General features: G+C 34.6%; 1 protein-coding gene and 1 long non-coding RNA gene across 7 annotated transcripts in view; both read left to right on the top strand.

The window, feature by feature from the left end:
- The window catches only part of LOC111059120 (transcription factor TFIIIB component B'' homolog), a 149,788-nt gene that overhangs the window by 99,793 nt on the left and 23,425 nt on the right, over window positions 1-26,570 (top strand). For 4 of the 6 annotated variants that reach the window (XM_039443373.1, XM_039443374.1, XM_039443376.1 and 1 more), the window contains exons 5-6: window positions 7,263-7,413; window positions 11,124-11,318. In XM_039443373.1, the coding sequence (XP_039299307.1) occupies window positions 7,263-7,413; window positions 11,124-11,318 (346 nt within the window). The remainder of the gene's footprint in view (window positions 1-7,262; window positions 7,414-11,123; window positions 11,319-26,570) is intronic. The other 2 variants (XM_039443375.1, XM_022346741.2) reach the window with 1 other exon arrangement.
- Window positions 22,160-24,131, top strand: LOC120355074. Its single transcript, XR_005573414.1, has 3 exons — window positions 22,160-22,203; window positions 22,510-22,682; window positions 23,614-24,131. It is a non-coding gene; the product is annotated as an uncharacterized LOC120355074 (long non-coding RNA).

Here is a 26,570-nt window from a genome sequence, read left to right as displayed (position 1 = left end):
TTATATAAATAAACCAAGAGTGCAGAATAACTCAATATCAACCCTTGATCACATATTCCATAAAGATGAAACATCCAATTATGAGGATGTAGTAGGTGTAATTTTCAAGACTAGCATTACAGATCATTTTGCAACTGGTTTATTCTTGGGTACATCAGATCACAAACAAATCTCAACAGATTACAGAGACTTCACTGAAAAAAATAGATTATTCAAAACTAATTACAAACCTACAGACCGAGTCTTGGCAGATTATATTAGATAGCAATAACATAGAAAACATAACACCAAAATTTATCGACAAATTAAATAATCACATCACAAATTCAAAAATCAAAATAAAACTGAATCACAGTCAAAAACCTATGAAAAACTGGATGGAAACCTATGAAAACTAGTGCAAGCTTAGTGAACTGTATAAGAACTGGAGATAAAATGTATAAACAATTGAAAAAACAACCTCTTAATCTTAACTTGAAATTGACATACACTAGATATAGAAACGTTTTGAGAAGCCTGATAAAGCAAGCCAAGCAGAATTATTTCAAAAACAAGATATCACAATGTAAAAAGAACAGCAAAAAACTTTGGAACTGTATAGATGAGCTATTGGACAAAAAAAAAGAAAGCCACTGATATAAACATCGATCCCAGTACTTTGAATAAATATTTTGCAGAAGTTGGTAAATCGTATGCCGAAAGAATAGAAAATTCTGATATTGATAATAAATAGGCCTCACTTTCCAGATACAGGTGTCAGTTCACCACATTCATTTTTTTGGTTCCCGACAAATGAGTGTGAGGTAATAGAAACAATTTTTACGCTTAAAAATAACTCTTCGCCAGGTATTGATATCAGTAATATGTGTTTGAAAAATTTATCCAGTTACATTGCTAAACCATTGTCCTTCATAATAAATAAATGTTTTGAGCAGGGATACTTTCCAAAGGAATTCAAAATTGCTAGAGTTGTCCCACTCCACAAGGGCGGAAATGTAGGTGATCCATCCAACTACAGACCAATAAGCCTGCTCAGTAGCCTCTCTAAGATAATAAAGACAAGATTTTTAAATTACCTGTGTAAGTTTGATATTATTCATAAAAATCAATACTGCTTCCAAGCCGGCAAGAGTACCCAGGATTCCATATTTATTTATTTATTTATTCATATTGCACCTTGTAGACATAGTGACTGATAGTTTTGCTAAAAATAAGAAAACTTTAACTGTCCTACTCGACCTGGCAAAAAAGCCTTTGACACTATTCCACACGTGACACTACTAAAAAAACTAGAGAATATTGGGATACGTGGCAAGGCATTGAATTTGTTCAAACATTATCTTGAAGACAGAACGCAAATCATTTCAATAGGAAACAAGTCTGATCAAATAAATTTATTAGAATATGGCGTACCGCAGGGAACTGTACTTTCTCCAGTGTTATTTCTTGTTTATATGAACGATATACTCAAACTCAACACACAAGATAGAAAGATAACTTCATTTGCAGATGATACTATCATGACTGTCACAGGCTCTACATGGGAAGAAGTGAGACATCTTGCATTGGAAGGATTAAAGTCTGTTAAGTCATGGTTAGATATGCACAAGCTCACTTTGAATCATAAAAAGAGTTCTTTCATTGCTTTTTCCCCAAATGCTGGATCCAGACCAATAAATTTAAGTTTGAAAATCCATAATTTGTCATGTCATTTGCCTGCGCTGGCTCCTTGCCAGTGCCCTTTACTTGAGGAGGTGGATCATGCCAGGTATTTAAGTGTTATAATTGATTCTCATCTATGGTGGAACTACCATATTGATGACAAATGTAAAAAATTGAAGTATCTAATTTTCAGATTTTATAAGATTAAATGACATAGATATAGCTAAGTTGATCTATGTGGCATATTCGCAGTCTGTCTTGTAATATGGGATACTGGCCTGGGGGGGGGGGAAGCGGCCAGCTGTCATATAAACAAAATTTTTGTGGTGCAGAAACACATAATAAGAGCATCCCTGGGTAAACCTAGACGCTATCCAAGTAATTACCTTTTTGGAGAATTGGGAGTGCTCACTGTTAAGGAGTTGCATTGTAAAAGTTTGATCCAATATGTGAATAAATGTAATTTTCGCCCCACTTGGATGTAATGAGCTGGTTTACGTGCGTCATATGGAGGCCGAAAGTGATTGTTTTCTGACCAGGCCGGTAAATTTTTACGGCCCTAGGGCTGTAAAATAACCTTGAAGTCAGCTGATTCTGATTTGATGTGAACGTGTTTACAAAATAGTTTATGAAATGGAATCAGTTTATGCTTCTAGAATTGAATAAAGTTTTTGCAATAAGATACTATCATTTTATTTGGATGAATGAAATACAAATGAGATATTATAAACTATTCAAATTCAATTTTCAGAGTATAATAGAATCTAACCTCAAACCTCCTAGTACAGCGTTTATCACGGAACATGGTGGATAAACGATATCATTTTATGCTTCTAGAACTCAATAAAGTATTCTGCAATAATATACTATCATTTTATTTGGATGAATAAAATACAGATAAGATATATATTATAAACTATTCAAATAATTCAATTTTCAGAGTAGGATAGAACTTCTAACCTAAACTTCCGTTGACATTCAGATTGGCCAAATTTCAAGTGTGCTAAAACAGCTGATCAAAAACTTTTCATTATTTGTGTTTATTATTCAATAATTGAAACATTTATAATAATATCATCTTATTGTCATTTGAAAGAATAAAAAAGTATAAACTCAACCTCCCACATAATTGAACATAATCTTTTAGGTTATTTAGACAAATCAGAATAAAAAAAAAATACTTGGACAATTTCCTGATATTCAGATAACCTCAGATTTGCTAGAGCTATGACCTTCCAGTTTTGCTTTCGGAAGTGCCTAATAAACAATTATTCTCATATATGTATATTGTTTTATTTTTCTGTGTGGCGAAAAATAGTGTTCGCACTATGGGCAAAAATGTGTTTCCGGCTCTCAATCTTTTCTAGTCCTCGGCCTACGGCCTCGGACTTGAAACCCGATTTCGAGCCGGAAAAGTCTCATTTTTGGCCCTAGGTGCGAAATATACTATTGCGGCTCAACATGAGAGACACACCATACAACCTAAGAACAATGACCGTAAACCAGATTAGGACGGATCTATATGTATGCAGGCAACAATTCAAATACAAAATTGATAAAGTTATGCTCCTGATTCCAGCAAGGATCGTAGAAATCAGCTGCTAAAAATATTATGTTACATAACTAGATCACTGGTTGAAGGAAAATGGTGATATACTGGATACTTTTTGAGACCTTAAATAATAGTTGTTTATCCCAAAACAGAAATAATAACACAAAAAACATAATAATAATAGTTATAAAAATAGTCAGAACGAACCGAAATATTAATAATCTAACTAAATAGTAATAATAAAACATAAAAAAATAGTAATAATCAAAACAGAAATAATCACACAAAGTAAAACATAAGTAATAGTAATAAAATGTACCTGGCGCAATTTTTCAGTAGGTTTCTTTTTTTATTCATATTTTGGTCGTGCTCCATTTGTTTGTCTAAATTATTGATACTATTGATTGAAGTATGCAATTCAAATACTGATTGTTAATTAATTTATAACAATTATTGTAATTAAAGGGGTGTTTTTGATGTTGGAATTGTTAATATTATCAAATGATTTTTTTATATTTATAGGTTGTCAATGTAATGTTGATTTTTTTTTCGTACTCATTTTCTAACTTTCTGATTGAATTTTAGGCTAAGTGAATTTTTCGAGAGGATTGTCCATGAAATACTGTTTTTTTTGCTTCTTCTACTTTTGTTTCAGTTTTAATATTTCTACTTAAATTTCTAGTAAATATTGTATTTTAGTTTTATGAAATAGCACAACTCGCTTCCGCGCTCAGATTCTTTCTTTGCGGATGCTAATTTTTCCATAAAATTGTAATTTATATTCATGTTTGTGAAATGTATTTTGAATGGAAATAAAATTTAATTTGATTTGATTTGATTATGTTATAAAAACATCCTATCGAATCGTGTGAAAATCCAAATTTTACAGGTTACAATATTATCAATTTTTCTAATATTTATTTTTTTTCTTATTATTTTTTTAATTTATCTAGGTACTTATAATAAATTACATCTAAAAACCGTTCTCACTCTATTATTTCTTCTTATTATTAGTAACCATTCGAAGATAAAAACTGATGTTAATGTTGATAGGGACTGAAATTAACTTAGCTTAGAACAATTTTGTATTCAATTTTAGGCATGAATTACGTAATCTAGTTTACAGCATATTGAATATCTTTATTAATATTAGTATCTTGCCGTCCTTTCGAAGCTATTGATCAGTCATGTGAATACAACATTCGAATAATATTTATGTTACTTTCAATAAACTCGACATTGAAAGGATCCATCATTCTTTCGATGCAACGTTGAGTCCCCTACCAAACAGAACCTAAAATAGAAGCGTAGTAGGCTACTTACTTAGTTATCATGATTGTTTGAGATAAGGTTGAGGAGTCCTTTAACCAAATTGCGAAAAACTATTTAAAGCTTTATTAACTATCGCGTGTTTACATTTGAAACTATTTACCTATGAATTCATTTAATTCTTGCTATCAAGCAGTCTCATCACCATCTTCTTGGAATTCTCCTACTATATTATTTGAGATGACTAGTTTTTTAGCTTTTATACTATTTACCTTTTTAAAAATCAATTCAATAAATAACATAATTATTCAAATGTACGTTCCCCATCAAACATGCCTATCTCATACAATGGAAAAGATGAATATTTACTAAGAAATTAGAAAAGTTAATATTCAACTTAATCAATTAAATAATTCCCTGGAATGAATAAAAACATACAATTTTTCTTATTCAATAGTGTCTGTAAACATGATTGAGCTATCATTATTTTTATCATGCTATTAATATGGCATAATGCTAGTAGTAAATATAATTGTCTAGTCTATATCGATCAATATTATATTATCTATTGCAAACGAATTCAATACACTAAATCATATCATATTAATTATATATTTGAAATAATGATTTGCGGATGGTTTTTATGAGCATGAGTGCATATGTTACACATCGCATATTCATATATTTCTATTATATCTTTACTTTGGTAGATTATTATTATTTTTTGTTTTAGTCTATTTTGAATTTAAAGCGTAGAGTTTATACGCTAGTTTTTACTCTTTGGAATAATTTACCTAAATGATTATTCGCACCTTCCTTCTTATTTATCAACTGTCTGAAACAAAGTCGAAAGTGTTATTTCTTTCATTTTTTTAATTTGTTCATTTACATTTATTATTGTATTCGATCTAATTGCGGTTTTCAAGCTTATCAGCGACCAGCTTTTGTTCATTCTTTTAATTTTTCTGTTTTCTATTGAACTCTGGAGATGATGAATCCGACTACGGATGTCTATGACATTCCACTAGTGGAATGTGTTATCTGTAATGGTGTAAAAAATGTTATCAACATTGATCCAGATAAATCAACGGCGTTTAGGGTAATTCATCAGAATATACGTAGTTATTAGTAAAAATTTTGATTCTTTCTTAGTTTTATTGCAAGGTCTTAAAGTCAAATTTCATTGCATTATTCTCACTGAGGCTTGGCTCAAGAATGAAACTGATTTAAATAATAGTCAAGGATATATTGTATATAGGTCCTATAATAATCCGAATAGTAGGGATGGTGTCGTCATCTACATTGACAGTGGCCTGTCTGTTGCTTGCAGCCAGCTGTTACTGGGTGGAGTGGCCACAAGCTTATCTTTGACTTTCAATTGGGAGGGGGCTAAATGTGATCTGTTGGCAGTTTATCGAAGTCCTAATTCAAACTTTCCACAATTAATCGAGGGTCTTTCTTCTTACAACAATAATGAAACCCGTAATTCCAAACTATGCATTTTTGCTGTAGATATTGATTGTTATCTTTTACAAAACAAAGCAAATCCCTTCCGAGATAATTATTTGGACACGCTCTGTGAGGCTAATTTGATACCCTGCATTGAAAAAATCACGAGACGAGACAGTTATAGATGCTTAGGTCATATTTTTCTAAAAACAAATTGTAAATTCATAGCTAAGTCAGTCGTAATAGAATCGGCAGTGACGGATCACTTTGCCACATGTATTATTCTTCAAACCCCCGTAAACAGAAGGCATGCACAGAGAGAGGTTAAATTAATACGTAACTGGCCCAATATCAAACTTTCTATTTATAACCAGAACTGGGATCACGTTATTGATGAAACAAATTTGGATTTATCTGCAACAAATTTTATTGAAACACTTCAAGATATTATTTCATCTAACACTGTTGAAGTTGTGTCTAGCGCAAACAATTCAAGGCTTAAGCCATGGATTACCTACAATCTGGTCAACTCAGTTTGCAAAAGAGATATACTTATGAAACTATCCCACAATCAACGGCGGCGATACGACCCTCTGGTCCATCTGATGTGAGGGATTCCGACTATGCCACTGATGCTGTGTTTGGGCTTCGTCCTGTTGCCGAGCATGAACTGCTGGGGGTGGTGGACAGCATGAGGGGCCGTTCTGCGCCAGGTTGGGATTCTATTCCAACTCAACTGCTGAAAGAGAATATACATGGGCTGCTCATCCCGCTTTTGTACATAATAAACCTGAGTATTTCATCTGGTAGATTCCCAAAGTCATGTAAATTAGCAAAAGTCATACCAATCCATAATCCGGTTCAAAATCCACCATAAGTAACTTTCGGCCTATTTCCTTTTTGATTGTTTTATCTAAAATTCTAGAAAAATGCCTAAAAATCCAACTTAGCAATTACCTGAACGATTGTGATATAATCTCCGACAAACAGTATGACTTTAGATGCTATAAAAATACGTCTGATGCTCTTTTTCGTCAAATTTTTTGTTAATCGATTTCAGCTCGTTTGATCAAATTATTCAGAATATTTCTATTTGTCTCATATTTATTATTTAGTTGGATATTATTCGTTTGCTTTCTAATAATTTCATGCATTCTGTCTCTAACACGGATACAGTTTACTAAACCGGATGTAATCCATTTTTAAAAGGTATTTTATCTTTACTCATGCGAATTGTTTTTGTTCTGAGCACTTGTGTTGAGCACTTGTAGCACAAATAAGCACTTTTGTTTTCAATAGCCTGTAATAAAGTTGATTACTTGAATTTTAGCAGGTGATTGAGACAGGTGGCACGAAGAAGGGTAGGAATGATATAAAAAACTGTGAACAAGTTCAGGAGAACGATTCCAGTACTCGCAAATATACCAGAAAAAGAAATAGAAGAATAATTAGAAAACGGCGAAATGTCTGGAACGTTGAAGGTTTGTTCATTGTTCATTGAGAATGGTAAATGTTTAAATGTACATGCTTGGAAGTATTTCAAAATACCAAAACTCAAAACTGTTTATTGCATTAATTCTAAGTTTCAACTCAATTTGATAATAATTGTACCTGAGAAGTAACTTTTTATACCACTTCATAAAAAGATTTGTTAGACTGGTAATTTTCGTCCGACTCAAATACTATTACCTTATAGCTTCCGATTTTTATTCATCCAAAGAATAGTACAACAAACAGAAAATCTGTATCTTATCATCGAAACATTGAATATTTTTCAGAAATATAATGATCTAACATAATGATAAGGTTCTTTGATACGAATGAATGAAACAAAATACGCTCAGAGGCCTAGCCTGTGTGGGGTGATATGCATACCATTAAAACTAGAGTTAAGAACTACGTGGATGGGTGAGTTGATGTGACTGACTGGTCTCCAAATATTAGAATAATATACTGCTAGAAAGACATAAAATAGAAGATAAAAAATGGACTTCACATAATTAAATAATTATATAGGATATACATTACATAAATACACTGAATACCAACTTTGGATATGTCATATTGATGTGTATTAATTGAATGTATCCATGAAACTAGGCTATCACAGCAAAATAAACCTCTCAATATTGCTACACCAAATCATTATTTCAATAACATCTTACATAAACCTCTTTGATAGCTTTCTACAATAGCTTAAGCTATTTCCTGGTAAATATATATATATATATATATATATATATATATATATATATATATATATATATATGGCGACGTAGTCGATAGTATGAGTGTCGGTTATTACAAAATCTCTTGCCGATATAATAGTCCAGTCAAATGGTCGTTTTTCAGGAAACAGCCCCGAAAGAATTTTTCTCGACGGTTCTATATGTATTTTGGGGCGCTGAATTCGAATCTGATCACTACCTCCGTAAACAAAGCCGTAGTGCATTCTTGTAACGTCAGCACAGGTAGGGCTCCTACACCAATAAAAATTCGTTGATTTCAGCTGATCTATATCAGCTAGTGTTTCTATTGGTGTAGGAGCCCTACCTGTGCTGACGTCACACGAATGCACTACGGCTTTGTTTACGGAGGTAGTGATCTGATACGCCAGAGGGTGGCTTCACCCCCAAAACCTCCAAAAACCCCCTAAATTTCGGATTTTTTTCCAATTTTCCCATTTTATCTCGTAAAACTTGAGTTTCTCAAGAAAAATCATTCTCGAAAAAAATTCCAATAGATAAAGTGGTTGCGCAGGATTCTACAATTTTTGGTTCCGGAGCTATGAATTTTCAAAAAAAGGGGTATTTGTTAAGGGGTTTTCAAAATTATGCAAACCTACCACTTCTACCCTATACAACTTGGATATTTTTCTAGTATGGATAAAAAACCACACATCCTGAAAAACGACCATTTGACTGGACTATAATACATAAAAGCAAAATGGCACTGATTCATTCACTCACTCACTCACTCACTTATTCATAATCTCCAGAACTGAAGGTTGCGTGTTCAGATCACGTCGGGGTCACCAATATAGGAAATTTGGTTTATTTCCTATGATAAAATAGGTTAAATAAAACTGGATGAAATAAACTGAATGATCAAATGTTTTAATCTATAGATGCCAAAATTGAACTGAGACAAATATTAAATAAACTGATACAATTAATAAACAAAATAATGCAAGTTGAAAACAGGTTGTTAATCACAGGTGGCAAATATCAGATGATTCGTCACAAACTCTACTGAATCAAATTTGGGCATTTGAGCATTTTACCCGCGTTTTCAAGAACTAACATAAAGAAAATATTCAAATATAGTACATAGGTTCAGCTAAGGTGTACAATGTTGTTTTAGGTGTTGTTGTTAAAAGACTTAGAAATTACTTCAAAGATACGCCCAAAATCGGTGTTTTTCCAGCGTTCATTTGCGTTTCCTTAGCTTTCTCAAGAGCAAATGAACAGAAAATGTTCAAATTTGATACAGATCTTCAGCTAAGTTCTAGAAATTTTGTATTAGAAGGGCTTCAAAATTTCGCCGAAAACACCCCCAAAATCGGCGATTTTCTGATTTTTCTCAGTTTCATGAAAAGAGGTTGACAGAAAAGTTTGAAATTTGCTATAGTGGTTCAACTAAAGGTATGTCCACACATGCCGAACCGAATCTCGAACAGCTTAACGAACCTCGCAATCGACGCGCAACGCGTCATGCAAGATTAGTCATAGGTTTCCTAATGCTAAAACCTGGCATTTAACCATATGTCACACTGTTCGCCAAACGCTGAACTTTTGAGCCAATCTGAGCCCTCGTTTACAATTCGCCGCGCAGCTTGCTGTCCAATTTGGCTATCCATCACAAGTGGAAATCATGCGTACACGTCCGCGAACATAAATATAGATCTCTTCTCATTCTATTAAATTTATATCTTGAACAATTCATTGTTATGAATAAGTTGATAGGAACTGATAAATAATTTTCAATTTAAACAGAATAACTTCTAAAAGAATTATAAATGGATAAATATCAATATTAAAATATTGTTGACCTAGAACTCAGTACCATGACAATTGAACCAAATGGATTATTTCATTTAAAATGATGAACATTTTACTATGTTATAACTAATAATTAATTTCACCAACTAACCATAAGTTGACTGAAATAGATTCTGTAATTGTCATACTATTATCTATATTATAATTAATTCTACAGTGTATTTTAACTCACAAAGAGAGTGACAATTTATTTCCATTTAGATTTATTTTGTCATCGATTATTGTTGGTGAGAACGTGTAATTCAACGCAGAAATCATTCTTATTAAAGTTGAAAAATTTTCCCACAAGGTGTTTTTTGGCACCCCAAAAAACGTACTTTTGTATCTGAAGAGATTTCTTAGAAGTGAATAGGAACTTTTTAGGCTTGCCAAAATCAATAATAAAGTTTTTGACCATGAAATAAGAGTGCTATTTTCAGCTATGTAAAAGCTGAACAAGCTGCGCAACGTTACACGCTGCACGGTTCGCTGCGCTGTTCGAGGATCGGTTCGGCATGGGTGGACATACAGTACCTTAAAATGTACAAAAATGATGTTTCGAGAGTGCTTGGGAATTACGCAAAAATGCTTCTAAATCGGCGTTTTTCCAGCGTTTCCAAGCTTTCTCGAGAACAATTGATCAGAATTTGCTCACATCTTTTAGAACTGAGACTGAGATTTAAATAGAGTCTGGAGAGATTGTGTAGAGAGTGCTTCAAATTTCTGCCAAAGGGTTTCCAGTGATGACTGAAAGTCTTAACTCGATGCACAAGTTCTGTTTGAGTAATGAGGTACGCTTCAGGGTTCCTTTTCTATACTTCAATGCATTCCTCTAGATTTTTCAAGTAGATTAGAACTTGAAAGTGTGAAATGAATGTTTTGTAAGTTTTTACGTTATTTTTGTTTCAAAGAACTATACTATACTGAAATACGATAATTCTCATATTATCTTTAACACTTTATGTGGGAAATTATATTCATAGTCAAAATGGACAGATATTTTGTATTTCTGTCAACCCTAAGCTGCATAGATAATATCATCGTGTTCGAGAACTGACGGATAAAGCATTAATTTCGACACCATCTATATGCATTTCACATATGATTGGCTAATGAGTTGATGTTTTTGAGTAGAGCGTTTTTTATTACAGAAACGGTGATGTTCTACAAGGCGTTGAATACAATTGGTTCGGATTTCTCAGTGATGGAGACTGTATTTCCAGACCGCACTCGGCGTGATTTGAAGTCGAAATTCAAAAGAGAAGAGAAACGTAATCTCGTTCAAGTAAACATAGCAATGTTACTACATAGCGATTTCGATTTAGAAGGTCTGAAAAAAGAACTTGGTAAGTAAAGAAGGTCAATTTTGTAGGAAGAAAATATAACATCAGATGCATTTGAAAAATTAATAATCAGTTGGGAAACATTTACTATTGATCTTTTCACCTTCTGAGATTTAGTATGAAATGTCAGCATTCCATGTAAATAACATCAATGCTTCTCATGCATCCGATACTGACAGTCAATTTTTAGTGTATTACACTATGGAACCCCTATCATATAAGCGACTGATTTCAAATTATAAGCGACTTATTTCAAAATTTAGCTTATTTATAGCTAAGGGTCAAAGACTTTGACTTGAAAATGGCATTAATGTCCGAAACATGTTGTGATACAATAATTTAAAAGTGTACTGAGATTTCTATTTCTATTTATATTTCTAATAATTGTTGTCATCTCAAAGATACACTCTCCCTTTATCTCTTGCAATGTTCTGTGTCAGTTTTTCATTTTTCAAAACAATAATGGACGTCTTCTTCTGTGCGCTCCTTAATGTTGTTCATCTTTTTCCATCGCACCCTGCAGAGCATGAATTGGCGTTTAGTTTCAAGAGTTCTGGTCGATGTAAATGGAATTCAAATTATTGTTAGGACAATCGTTTTGCAAGCTTCTTTCTGTTTAGTAGTCTTTTTGCACACACTTTCTGCGTGTTGAAATTTGTATGTAACATTTGCCCCACACATTCTTTGCAAATCCTACAATTTCAGAAATTGCATTAATTGTTAACTGACCTGCAGATTGCATTCTTCGAATCTAATATTATCATTTATTTTTGACTTGTGTTCCTGGCTTTTTTAAAGGTAATAAAAAAAAATTGGAATACAATTTAGAATTTGGAAATAGGCCGACACATCTAGACAATACCTGAGTCCATACTTAATTCATGCAGGTGAGCGGGGTAGAGTCAGGAAAACTTCAATTAATCTTGTCATGCCTGATTTAATAGGTTTCTACTATACAATATAATACAAATAAATGTTATTTCCATTAATATACATATAAACAATCTAATCAATAAAATGTACATAATATTAAAAAATACAATATATGAAATTTACTACAAATATAAATAAATTGCATTTTTTTGGAAATTAACCTAGGGTACTCAACTATGGGAAACCCATGTTCTAGAGCAGATGTAGTAGTAATACAATTAAATTTAGAGGGGGGGTGCAAATACATTGGGTAAGTGAGCTCACATATTATCGAAATTATGTTTTCTATATTATGTCTTCCAGTTGTTGTAACTATAAACTAACACTACACTTTGAAATAATTGAAAAATACAAACAACTTCAATAAACATTGGCAACTAAAATCGGACAACGAAAACAACAGTTTCATGTTACTTTGTTGACATTCTTCATCTGATTTGGGGGCGCATTACTATCCCTTGTTTAGATAGCAATACGTCACAAAAGCAAACTATATCAGTCATAAAATAACAAATCAATTTCAATGTAAAAAGTCGAGAAGGAAAGCCCGTTGACCTATTTTTTGTCGATAATAACCCATGTAACCCATTTCATAACTTTCGAATCCCCACTTTTGATTGACATTCTTGAATTCAAAAGTTCTGATATAATTTAATAAATTAGCGTTCAGTTAAAAGCCTTAACGCCATGAGAAAACACAGTCAGAAAAATATAAAACTTTAGCAAGTCTCAAACTTAACATAATATTAATAATCACAAGTAGTTATAATCTGAGACTTTGGACGGGTTTTTTTGCTCGAAATCCCCCTCCCCCCTCTCCCCCCTCGCCCATCCCCTGTTCTAAAAATAGATTTCCCCCTCACCCTTGCCCAGTGAGGACGAGGGGGCTCTGTTCTAAAAATAGATTTACCCTTCCCCTTGCCCAGTGGTGATGAGGGGGATGAAGAAGGAGAAAGAGATATCTCTCTCTCACTCTCTCTCAAAATAGATTTACCCTTCCCCTTGCCCAGTGGTGATGAGGGGGATGAAGAAGGAGAGATATATATATCTCTCACTCTCTCTCAAAATAGATTTACCCTTTCCCTTGGCCAGTGGTGATGAGGGGGATGAAGAGAGAGAAAGAGATATCTCTCTCTCACTCTCTCTCAAAATAGATTTACCCTCCCCCTTGCCCAGTGGAGATGAGGGGGATGAAGAAGGAGATATATATATCTCTCACTCTCTCTCAAAATAGATTTACCCTTCCCCTTGCCAAGTGGAAATGAGGGGGATGAAGAGAGAGAAAGAGATATCTCTCTCAAAATAGATTTACCCTTCCCCTTGCCCAGTGGAGATGAGGGGGATGAAGAAGGATATATATATATATATATTATATATATATATATATATATTATATATATATATATATATCAAAATAGAATTTCCCTTCCCCTGCTCCAGTATAGATGAGGGGGTTGAAGAAAGTGAGGGAAAAAATAATTTCCCTTTGAGGGGAAAAATTCCCTCTCTACATCTATACTGACAGATTAAAGTGAATTGAGAAATTTCCTATCACTCTCTAAATCTATACTGACAGATTAAAGTGAATTGAGAAATTCCCTCTATCTACATCTATTGCTATACTGTCAGATTAAAGTGAATTGAGAAATTCCCTATCTCTCTCTCTCTCTCTCTCTCTCTACATCTATTGCTATACTGTCATATTAAAGTGAATTGAGAAATTCCCTATCACTCTACATCTAATGCTATACTGTCAGATTAAAGTGAATCCTTATCTCTACAGAGAGGTCAATGATCTAAGTTCTTTTACATTTTTTATCTGCAATATCGTACAAGCATTTCCAAAGTTCATCGGAATTTTTAACAACAGATAATGGTGAATCATTTGTACAATCATAATGTAGATGCTCACTGTCTAGTATATGGAGCAATTCGAATATCTCAGATAAAATTTGAAAGTGCACATTTTCTGTTTTTGTTAACGGTAAATCAGCATCTTGACATCCTGTTGAAAATTTAATATTCTTTGCTATTGAATCAAATTTGTTAAATGAAATTCCCATCAAGAGACGAGTTAATTTTTTAAATTTTGAAAAACCATAACACTGCATGTTAACAGATTCGCAGATGTTTGACATGTGTGTCTGTTCTATAAATTGACAACGTGCACGTGCTGTACTTATTAGGAACAACAGTTGCTTGAAGGGGCTTGCGTCTCACTTGTATAAAAAAGATCACACCACACACGTTGCTGTTGTCAGGTCTAGCTCTGACCGGGTACTAAACTAAAAAGTGAGTGGGATATTGGAATGAAAAATCATTTGAACACAGAAAAAGTTTATTTACACATTTCTCCACAACTATTCATAATTTCATCTTCAATTTTAATTAACTTATCTATACACAAATTATGAGGACAATAATAATATAGATAGTCTCTTATGTCATTTAAATTAACCGTGCTTAGAAAAATGTCTTTTAATTGTTTCACCAAACTATAATTTTCACGAGTTGATTTCCTAATTGCACTTTCACACTCATCATACCAATCAATACAGTTTTTTAACCTCACTTCCAGCTCGTTGTCAGCAGCCAACCACTTTCTCGGATCCATGATAAGCGAATGAACAAAACTAAGTGTAGGCTGCCACTATTATAGAGTAATTAAGTGGTATTTCTTCATTAATTGCAGACAGACAACATGTACGTGCTTTATGCAGTCTCAATGCATGCATGCAATAAACACACTGAATCTCTTTTCTGTTGTAGAAGAATCCATAACGAGCAAAGTTTCTTTTCTGCAAATTCGTGTACATCGCGGCCATTTTCATACTTTGCATACGATTGTTTTCACACATGAAATTATTTGTTTGATACATATTTTTAAACAACAAAGAATTATAATGTTGAGCACTGAACAAAGCACACTGTCCATCTGGTCTATTTTTATGAATGTTACACACACCATAACACCATGAACTAGTGAAAAAGCTGAAATCGGGTTTTGCAAAATCCTCTGGTATAGGCTACATTGAACGTTAGTATGTAATCTTCTTAAAAACTTTGCTTTCTCAGTTCCTTTTGTGAAAATTTTCTCATAACCTACAAGGTAATCACGTATTAATGAGTCAGTGTATTCTAAATCTCCATCCTCCCATTTTATTTTATGATAGTGACGTTCTAACCATGTTACATCATTATACAATTTTGCACTCAATTCTGTCTTTGCAAATGGTGATTTGAAATGGAATACAATATAATTATTAAACTGATCAATTATGGCAAGTTCTTTCACAATAATTTGATTACAATCTTGTTTAAACCAGTGAAGATCAACTGTAGCAATTTTCGTACTCGCTTGCTTGTCCACTTCTTTCTCTTCGATGGGCTCGTCGAATCCTCCATCTTTCTCCCTCTCCTCCTCCTCTTCACGTTTCTGCTACTCCCCCACCTCCTGTGGCTTCTGGATCGGTGTGCTGCACCTTCGTTCATAATAGAAACTATCGGAATCAAGATCGCACTGGATACCAATAGACTGAGTTTGCGCTTTGTCCAAAATATCAGAACACAAAGAATAGGACATTTTAGATGTTACCTGTTCAAAGGTGAAACTGATAATGTACCAAATTGTCAGAGTGCACACCTTATATAATATTGCAGCCGGTGCACTCTATCAATAAAATTACTGAACTTCTTTCACCATGCTCGTCAGAGTTGTGTACTCCATCACACGCTCGCTAATTAAAACGCAATAGGCGGGAGTATTTGCAGGTACTGCACTATTAAATTCCATTTTAATACGAACATCTGTCAATGATTTCAAATGAGTTGCTTGGTGTGAACAGTCCACAACGACCAGCGGTGTTGAATCACAAAACGTTTTAAAGTCAATTTCTGTTCAGAGTTCGCTATTGATTGAATGATTATAATACGAGGGTGTGAAATCCAAAAACATCCAGTATAATAGTTCCTTTTTACCTAGCAGATTTTCATATGGATAATACTCGCTGTTCAAATATACTTTAACATTGTAAATACCACAGCTATCGAAATTAGATATTGATTTTTTAATTTTATTCTTACGATCAGTTTGAAATGCAATTATAACTTATTTTGGACTATCAAAAATCAATGTGGTGCGAACTGCCCAAGAATGGTTAAGTGAATTTTGCAAATTTGGTAATTCACAAATTTCCCAATGCCGGAAACCTAATTTCAGTGGAGTGTCAGCATCGAGCAGTCTCAAAAATTTCAGTCTTATGTGATCTTCTAGAGTTATGTAGGGCATTCTCCATTGCAGTTTTGTAATTTTCACACTAACGCTTGTTCCAGTTGCAGACTCAACACAATTTAGGTCTGTCGGTGACCTCAATAAGACGAGTTCCTGTTTCAAATTTAAAATTATTCTTTGAAAACCTTCAAAAAACGGGAGGATTAATTTCAGCGGTACACAGAAAGTGAATTTATTATCTGTTAGCTCATATCCTGCTCTGTCAAAACCAGCCAAGTGATATGTGTTCTTATCGAGTGTATTCTTCACTAGTATAGCTTTAATTGTGGATGTTAATCCAATCAATCTTGATTTAGAAATTTGCTGACCTGCTAATTCATATCGTATTTCGTCAAAAAGGTTGCCAATTACGTTACTGCTTAATTTATAGTCTGCCGCAACTGGTGCATCAGCTGGGTCTGTTCCCGGTTTTGTACAGTTAACTGTTCCCTCAATAAATATAAATGATTTGCAAGGTAAAGAATAGACATCTAAAGAATTTATGCCAATACCTGCCTCGTCAGAGTTTTTTATTTCCTGTCCCGAATAAACTGTATGAGTGTGAAATTGGAATTTGGTTATATCATTATAAAACTGAAGGTCTGTCTCCACATCCAGAATTTCACCAATTGCAGCTCCCCCTCCTCCTAACATTCCGCCAATCAACTATAAAACCTAACTTTTCTAATATTCTCGCACTTTTAGCCGACAAAGCACGTTTTTTTTAGGTGTTGACGCTCTCACATTTGTCTCTCTAATGACATTATGTGTACATGACTTATTTGAACGTGGATTGAAAACAAGATAACCCATTACATTTACTTTTGTTTTTCACGTATGTGCAACCTAATTGTAATTGTATCTCCACGGAAATCAATAAACGATCCGTTCTGGTCTGTTACCTTCACATTAATAGTTTGAATTCGATGCGTATTCAAAGGTACATAAATAATCAGGGATGGTACTTCGTTTATTAAATAGCCGCTAGGAACCTTTGGCAAAAATTTGTAGATTATATGTTTTTGTTTTCCGTCAAAGTAACTACCATATGCTAAATTACACTCGAGTACAATACTACCAATGCTTGTTATGTTAACCAAATGCTGAGAATAATGCCATTTATTTGGTTGCAAAACAACATTATCAAAACCAAGTATCTTACCAATCAAATCAGTATGTGTTAAATCAATAGCTTTATCAGAATGAATTTCAATCTTCGTAGTATTTGCATTTGCATGTATAATAAGTTTATTCTTCTCCTTCTCATCAATATTCAATTTATTCTTTAAAGATTTTATAATAGCCTCAACTTCATATGCACCTGTATCCAGCTCAATTAATCTATCACCATATTTGAAGCTGGAATTTGTTTCTTTGTTAACGTTTGCAATACTATTGTAGCTACAAAAATTAATCAATCCAATTTCCCATTCACGATTTTTATCCAATTCTATAATTTGTAGAGGTTACTTGTGTTAGATCTTAATGTAATAACAACCATCTTGTAATGTGTGTGTTCAGCCCAAACACTTAATTACAACTGATTTGCAAGAAACAATAATGTAAGATGACCACAAAAATCACTATTTAATGGTTGCATGTGCTCTACATTATAAAATATATTTACTCCAATTTCTTTTTTCCAATATTTGTCCAATTCGTATGGCGGTTGTAAATTTCCAATTGGATCAAAATACTAAACATTGGAGCCGACTTTTTTATATGCAACCCAATGTGTACCATCCTCGCTTTTCCTCGCTAAATTCAAAATGGCATTCTCGTTTTTTAGAATTTTTTTTGGGTAATGTATCTAGCATATATATACCTCTTAGCCGAATCTGTAATAATTTCGACCAATCAATCAAATCATAATTACTCAATTCTCCTTCAATATCCATATCTTCTTCGTCTTCTTCTTCCTACTCTTCTTTGTTGTTCTACATTTCTTAACTTGTTTTTGGGGGAATAAACTCACTCCATATGATGATGGTGGTGGTAAAGGGGGTGGGATTAAAACTCTCCCCCCACTAGTTATTTGAGGAAAAGGCTTCAAAAAATACCCTTTTCCTGCAATATGCTTTTTCAACTGAGCTATAGCTTTGCGTCTAACATCATTACTATAACTTCACCTCTCATTCTTCCCCTTCTTCTTCTTCTTTCTCAAAGACCCACCAAACGCTGCTTTAGCTTTCATAATGTTTGTAACAATATAGCTAAGTGCTTTCTCAGCAAGGGGTGTTTGTGGATTTTTGAAAATGTCCCACGCTGTGTTCGCTAGAGCCCTGTCAGCTACCGCTCGAGTTTTATTATCACTATTTTGTGTATACGCTATATCATGTGCCTTACAGGCTCTATCTAATGAATTTATACCTTGATCACCTTTCTTTAACCTTTCATTAACCCTTCCGCTGCTGATTTAGAAGAGCAGAGAGATTTTTTGCAGTAACCTCTGTGCTGATTTAGGAATTTCGGAAAAACATTGTTTTTTTTCACTAGACTTACTTTTTATAGTCCCTAGTTGAGATATTAGCAGGAATTTTACCAAATTTTTACATTGTGTTTGTCCTGGGTTTGATTCTGATAAGCCAACAAAACCACTACTAGTTCCTGGTAAACCAGCCATTCTGAATAAAAGTTCACAAAATATTATTAAATGATAATTTTCTACAGTCACAACTCACAAACAAAACCACGAACTGTGAACAAACCGATCTGATTCTGAATTGTAACATAAACAAACTACAAAGGTTATGTAGCTACTACTGCAGTAGGCTATGCAGAACATGACAGCTGACAGCTTAGAAGGTCGAAGAAATAATGTGGAGAGTTCTAATTAGTTCCTAATCGTTGCCAATAGATGGCATGAGTAGTACAAATCATAACAGATGCGACAGTGAATATACGGCAACAGCATTGACTGGTATAGTCAAAAACGTAGATCTACGTGCGCAGCACATCTTGTGAATTTTTCTCCGACCGTATATCTACGTGAATAGCAGTTAAAGGGTTAACCTTTGTTCCAGGGCCACACCACTGGTATCCGGGAATGTGAATTTCATCTTGCAGATTGTCAATTAGCTTATTTAGAATAGTTGATGTGACATTACCTGCCAAACCTGTCACACCCTTAAAAACTTTTTCCGCTGAACTCAAGATTCCTTTACCTCGTTTCCTCGAACTCTGCTTTCTCCTACATACCATTTTCTTACCTTTCAACTCAATGGTTGAACATTAACTGAGGTTAATTAATTAATCAATCATCACACCAACTTAATCAAAAGAAAATTGAATTGGTTTAATTTTCAATCGAGTTGGAAATGAATTCACACCATGTATCAGATTGCTATGTGGTTATAACATTGCTTGAATGATAAGAATATTATTTCAAATAACAAATCTGAAAAGGTGAATGCAATTTGAAAAGGGGGGAAATGATCTCGTCGCGCCCACCCATATCTGTAGGAACACGTGCCAAAACAGATGTGGGAGGGAGCAATGCATCAACTCACCGAAGCCACCGCTTGGCTGTATGTCTGTGTGTGTGTGTGTGTGTGTGTGTGTGTGTGTGTGTGTGTGTCTGTGTCTGTGTAGTAGTAAAGACTACTGAGCCTCTGAGCATGCTCACAACAAACTATAAAGGGGTGCTCACCTTATTCACTTATCATTCACAACAGAGTGTAAGCAGGTGAAAAGTGAACCATTCTTCTTCTGTGTTTCTACTATCCATTGTGAACTTATCAACAACAACAACAACAGGTAAGAATTGAAAACAATTTTTTATCAAATATGTATACAATTTATTCACTACTAATACTACTTCCACACATACATACATCTATACAATTCGTATCACATAAGTCGACGAATTGTATAGATATAAAAATTGTTAATGCTTAACAATTTTTATATCGGTCCAATTCCCCGACTTATGTGTTACCATCATTACAAAATTTTTACAAGTTTTATTAAATTGTTCTATTTTTTCTGTGGTAATGCAGGAAGCAAATCATTGTGGTAAATATACCTCACACACAGATTTGGTTGCTGCATTGCTAATTTTTAAAATAACCCGCCGCCCATGTTTATTTGTTTGCTCCCTCGCTGCAATAATGGGGTAGGGAGCATCCTCCTTTAATTCTCTCAGCAGGACCCAGGGTTTGGCTACAGGCTGGTTGATTAGTTGCACAAAGTCCAACTCATCCCCCGCTCGATGCACCTCCTCTAGTAGTGGAACCATGGAGGAGTTGTCCTCCATTCCAGCACGTTTCTGTTGAAAAATATTTGATTAGTGTCTTATTTGTTTCAGATTATCATCAAATCAGATTCATCAAATCATACTAGAGAACTTGATCAATAGATTCACTACACAATCTCTACATCAGATTATCAACAGATTATTGTCATAATCTCAACTTGACATCATCAGATTGACAAGACATTCTCTACATAAAGTGAGTAATATCAGTTATTGAAATAATATTTCCTTGCTATCGAATAATTTATGCATGATCGATTACTTTAAACAATAATTCAATTTCTAATTGGTTCAAATAATATTTCCTTGCTATCAAACAATTGATGCATGATCGAATACTTTAAACAATAATTCAATTTCTAATCAGTTCAAATAATATTTCCTTGCTATCGAATAATTTATGCATGATCGATTACTTTAAACAATAATTCAATTTCTAATTGGTTCAAATAATATTTCATTGGTAACAAATAATTGATGCATGATCGAATACTTTAAACAATAATTCAATTTCTAATCAGTTCAAATAATATTTCCTTGCTATCGAATAATTTATGCATGATCGATTACTTTAAACAATAATTCAATTTCTAATTGGTTCAAATAATATTTCATTGGTAACAAATAATTGATGCATGATCGAATACTTTAAACAATAATTCAATTTCTAATCAGTTCAAATAATATTTCCTTGCTATCAAATAATAATAATCAAAGATCCAGAGGACGAGGAGACAATCTACTCACAAACAAAGGTTAGTTTCAACAAATATTATTAACTTGTATGTGTACAGATTTTTTCCATGATCGATTGTTAAGAAAAAAAAAATCTGTACACATACAAGTTAATAATATTTGTTGAAACTAACCTTTGTTTGTGAGTAGATTGTCTCCTTGTCCTCTTCCCCGCTAACCTCAGGCTCCTCAAATGTCAACCTCCTCTTCCCCTGCTTCTGCTTGATCTTGTTCGACAGGGTAGCTAGCACTGCTCGCCGCGGTGCCCAGGTAGCAGCTGGCGCCAGCCGTTGAAGAGGACTGTCTCCCAGCATGATCTCGCCACCCGGCGATGGTGGTTCCGCGGTGAGCGGTGAAGGGGTGGCTGCAGCAGCAGACGACTCAGCAGCGAGGGCAGCTTTCTGTTGCCAGTAGTTGAGGATGCGTTGATGGGCTGGTGGGCTATCTGGGAGGATGAACGATGGAGAAGATGATGGACAACTCATCTCGTATGATGTGCGAAGTACACTCAAATCTGACTCTGATGTAAATGACAATTTTCCTCTCATTACTTCTGTTTATATACCATGCGTTTCTCTCTCTGTTCCAGACTCGTGCGAGTGAGAGCCACACGTGCTACAACAAAAAATTCAAATTTCTCCCCTAGCCACGGAACAACACGTGCTCCCACATCGTTATCAACATCATTCAGATTTGTAAGTATTCTCTCCTATCATAAAAAACCGTTACAATCACTCAAACATTCTATATTTTCGAATAGCATCCTCGGACGAGCGACACATGTTAGAAGACGGAAAAAAAAATTCTCCTCTAGAACTCAGCATGGCACAGTGTATGCTGAGTGAGACCCGCACCTGCTAGAAGGTGAAAAAAAAATTCTCCTCTACGTCTCAGCATGGGGCTCACTCAAACATTCTATATTTTTGAATAACATCCTGTCTCTCATGATGCTTATTGATTTCTAATATTATCAGTTATTAAATATTTCATTGTTTTCACAGCATTTTCTCACCTCTCAACTTGGCTTCTGACCTCATAACCAGTTGCGCTCTCGTTGAGGCAACATAGCTGAGAGGTTAACAAGCAATCTGAAAAGGAAGCATAGCTGCTATCTATACCTGTGCATCTACAGTCGAGGAGATACCTGTCATTCACCTGTCATCAACCAACACATGTAAGTACATTTTTACTTTGATTTTATCCTCTGAGGAGAGGAAAATTGTCCTCGGAGGACAATTTTTGTCATAGGAGGACAATTTTTGTCCTCGGAGGGGAGGATTTTTGTCATCGGAGGACAGTTTTTGTCCTCGGAGGAGAGGATTTTTGTCCTCGGAGGACAATTTTTGTCCTTGGAGGACAAAAAACCTTCTACAGTATACTGCATGCATGCGATTTTAGCTCATCTTTACGATGTGGTATATCCGGATAATCCTCTCCTCGTGCTTCTTTCTCGCACTCTTCATATAAACAAAACGGTAAATGTATTACTTTTTCAAATGGATTTTCGATAATATATTTGCAATAGACACATTGCAGATAGTGATTTTTATGTAAGAAATAACCATTTCTCGCAAAATAGTCTGCTTTATCAGATAATGATTTACAATAGTCACAATGTAGATGATGCTTTTCAAAATACTCTCCTTGAACGGATGAATCTTCTACATGATTAAAAGTTAAATATCTTTCTTCATATTGGCATAGAATATTATTATCGAAATTCTCCTCTTCAATTGTTATATTATCTTTCCTTCTCAATGCACAGTTCAGGCTGTACCTTGCATGTTCTATTGCTGGTATGGCACTTTCTTCCCATTTTCCCGAATAAATTGAACAAAATACACAGCGCACAATGTCTGGCGCATATGCAAATATAAATCCCTCTTTTGCCATGTTTTCCACAGACAAATGCAGAGAAGATTTCGTCCATCTTTCATCAAAAGTTAATAATCTTAATCTTTCATGCAACATTATGTGATCTTGAGATATCATTATCACACAGCCTTCTTCTACCAATGCTAATTCACAACTGATTTAAAAACATGCAGTTGTACTCTATCACTCTAATTCTATGTCATGCTGATTGTTATTCTTTCGTTTTTCAGAATCTAACATCTACATCATGCCGAGGGAATGAAGACTACATGGCGTGAATTCCGCCGCGGTCCGCCATTGCATAACCATCGAGGATCCCAAGGAAATTAGCATCGAGAACGTGCTCGAGAGATCGAAACGGCGCGTTTTCGACATAATTAGGGAGCACGCGGCACGGCATGATGCGAATGTGAAATGGTTCATCGTCTTGAATGTTTTATTGTATAAATTAGTGGTGATGGATGATGAGGTTAGCGAGACTGTCTCATCTCTAATAAATCTTCATAGTTACTCCAACATAGCGCTAAACGTGCTTGAGAATTATGAAGATTTTAATGATCATTTCATGTTGGCCATAAGAAAAATCCAGTCATCCTTTGACAACTTTGTTCGACATGGCAGCAGTTGGGTTTTGAAGAAAATTGAGTCACTGGATGTGAACGTGATTAAATTTAATCCAATATTCACATCCAGTTTCATCCAAACACCGCAGTTTCTCAAAAACAAAAATTGTATTATAAATGTCGAAAATCTGTCTGATGAAAAATGCTTTTTATGGTCAGACCTCGCATATTTCCATCAGAAACCAAGGAACTCAGACTTGACTGTAAAGTATTTGAGCAAGTTTGCTCACACACTTAATACGCGAGGTGTTAATTTTCCGGTGACGACACACGATATTAAGAAATTTGAAATACTAAATCTGGATATTGCAATTCACGTCACCGCGTATGACAACAAAAAGTTTTTCCCCTACCGCACAAGCATTTTCTGCACTCGTAAGCATCAAATTAACCTTTTAATGCTGAAAGCCGATGCAGGAAAAATGCATTTCTGTTTAATTAATACCGTGAACGGGAAAAATGGATTATCGCGTCTTTCCTCTCACCTTTCAAAATGCGACAGTCAAGTACACATTTGTAATTTCTGTTTCCATAGATTTACATCAACCAAATCTAAAAATTGTGATGCCAAAGCAAATTTGATGAAACATGAACAGCTTTGTTCCAAGTTTGAATCACAGCATGTTTCATATCCTAAACGCGGAGAGACAATTCAATTCAAGAAACTAAGTGCCACGTTGAAGAAAAAGTATACCTTTTACACGGATTTAGAAACTTACGTTGTTAATATCGATAATAATGATGATGATGAATCCAATTTGGATGAAATCAGTCATAGCTATACAAAGAAAACAGCGCGACATATTCCCTGCGGGTATTGTTTTGTTGTTATCGATGTGAACGGGGAAATCGCTTACGGACCTGTACTCCATAGATCGAGTAGTTTAGATGAAAAAATCATGGAGAAATTTCTTCAGGAAATTACAGATCTCGGTGACATTTTGTATGAGGATATGAAACATGAAATTCTGATACAACATTTATCCGAAAGTCAAGAGCGTGAATTTCAAAATTTGGTAAACTGCGGGCTTTGTGCTGAACCGTTCTTAGACAGCGATATTAAATGTTGTCACCACGCGCATGAAACCGGAAATTACCTATGTGCGGCACACATTTCTTGTAATCTATCGGCTCGTACTCCGGAGTACATTTCGTGTTATTTTCACAATTTCTCCAGGTTTGATTTGCATTTCATTTTGAAAGTGCTTGGTAAATGCAAAAAAGAAATTTCCTGCATCGCAAATATGTCAGAGAGATTTTTGACACTTTCAGTAGGCAAAATTGAATTTTTAGATTCCTACAAGTTTATGAATGAATCCTTGGAAGTGTTGGTGCATAATTTAGTAGAAAGTACAGACATGGAAAAGAAGTTTGAACGTTTATTTTCAGTGTTTCATCACCCACCACGCGAACACAGACAACTCTTGTTGAAAAAAGGAATATATCCTTACTCATACATGAGTTGTCCCGAAAAATTTGCGGAAACATCGCTTCCTCCCATCGAATGTTTTCATAATGATTTAACCAATACACCTCTGTCTCGCGAAGAATATGAGCATGCGCAAAGAGTGTTCTCAACATTCAAGCTGAAATCGCTCGGTGAATATCATGATCTCTATTTATGTTTGGATGTGATGCTATTAGTGGAAGTTTTTGAATCCATGAGGTCTACGCTTTTTAGCTCATACGGCCTTGATGACACTCATTTTGTTTCCCTCGCGCACTTTACCTGGAATTGTATGTTGAAACACACTAAAGTTGAACTAGAGTTGATTACTCATCCTGACATGCATCTCATGTTTGAGGCGGTGATGAGGGGCGGGGTCTCATTTATTGGTAAACGTTATTGTGAGGCGAATAACAAACATCTACCTGAGACATACGACCCTTCAAAACCGAGTAATTATCTCCTTTATATCGATGCAAACAGTTTATACTCGGAAGCTATGAGCCGAAACTTACCTGTTGGAAATTTCAAATTCCTCACAGAGGAAGAAATTTCCAAGCTTGATTTCACGAATTTGGACAGCAATTCAGAAACTGGATATGTAATAGAATTTGATCTCAAGTACCCGAAAGAGTTACATGATAAGCATGCCAGCTTCCCACTCGCGCCTCTCCACCAAACACCTCTGCTCAAATTGCTGTCAAACTATCAAACAAATGAGAACGGTCAAACTGGAACCAAAAAGCTCATGAACACACTTTTTGACTGTGAAAAGTATATTGTCCACTACCTCAATTTAAAGCTCTACCTTCAACTCGGTTTGCAATTAACAAAAGTACATCGCGTCATTAGCTTTTCCCAATCTCCCTGGCTGAAAAGCTACATCAACTTCAATATCTGCAATAGACAGAACTCAAAAAATAAATTTGAAATATCCTTCTTTAAGGCCTGTTGTAATTTGATCTTTGGTAAGACAGTTTGCAAGCATATCAATGTTAAAATTATCATGGATGAAAAATGGTTAGATAAGTACATTTCAAATCCGTTATGCAAACGCTGGCAAATAATTAGTCTGAACGTGATCACGGTTTTCTCTCGTAAGTTGAAACTAAAAATG

The sequence above is a fragment of the Nilaparvata lugens genome, chromosome X (genome assembly GCF_014356525.2).
Source record: "Nilaparvata lugens isolate BPH chromosome X, ASM1435652v1, whole genome shotgun sequence".
In the NCBI taxonomy this organism is placed as follows: domain Eukaryota; kingdom Metazoa; phylum Arthropoda; class Insecta; order Hemiptera; family Delphacidae; genus Nilaparvata; species Nilaparvata lugens.
Note: the sequence above shows the minus strand (reverse complement) of the source record. Positions and strands in the feature narration are given on the sequence as shown.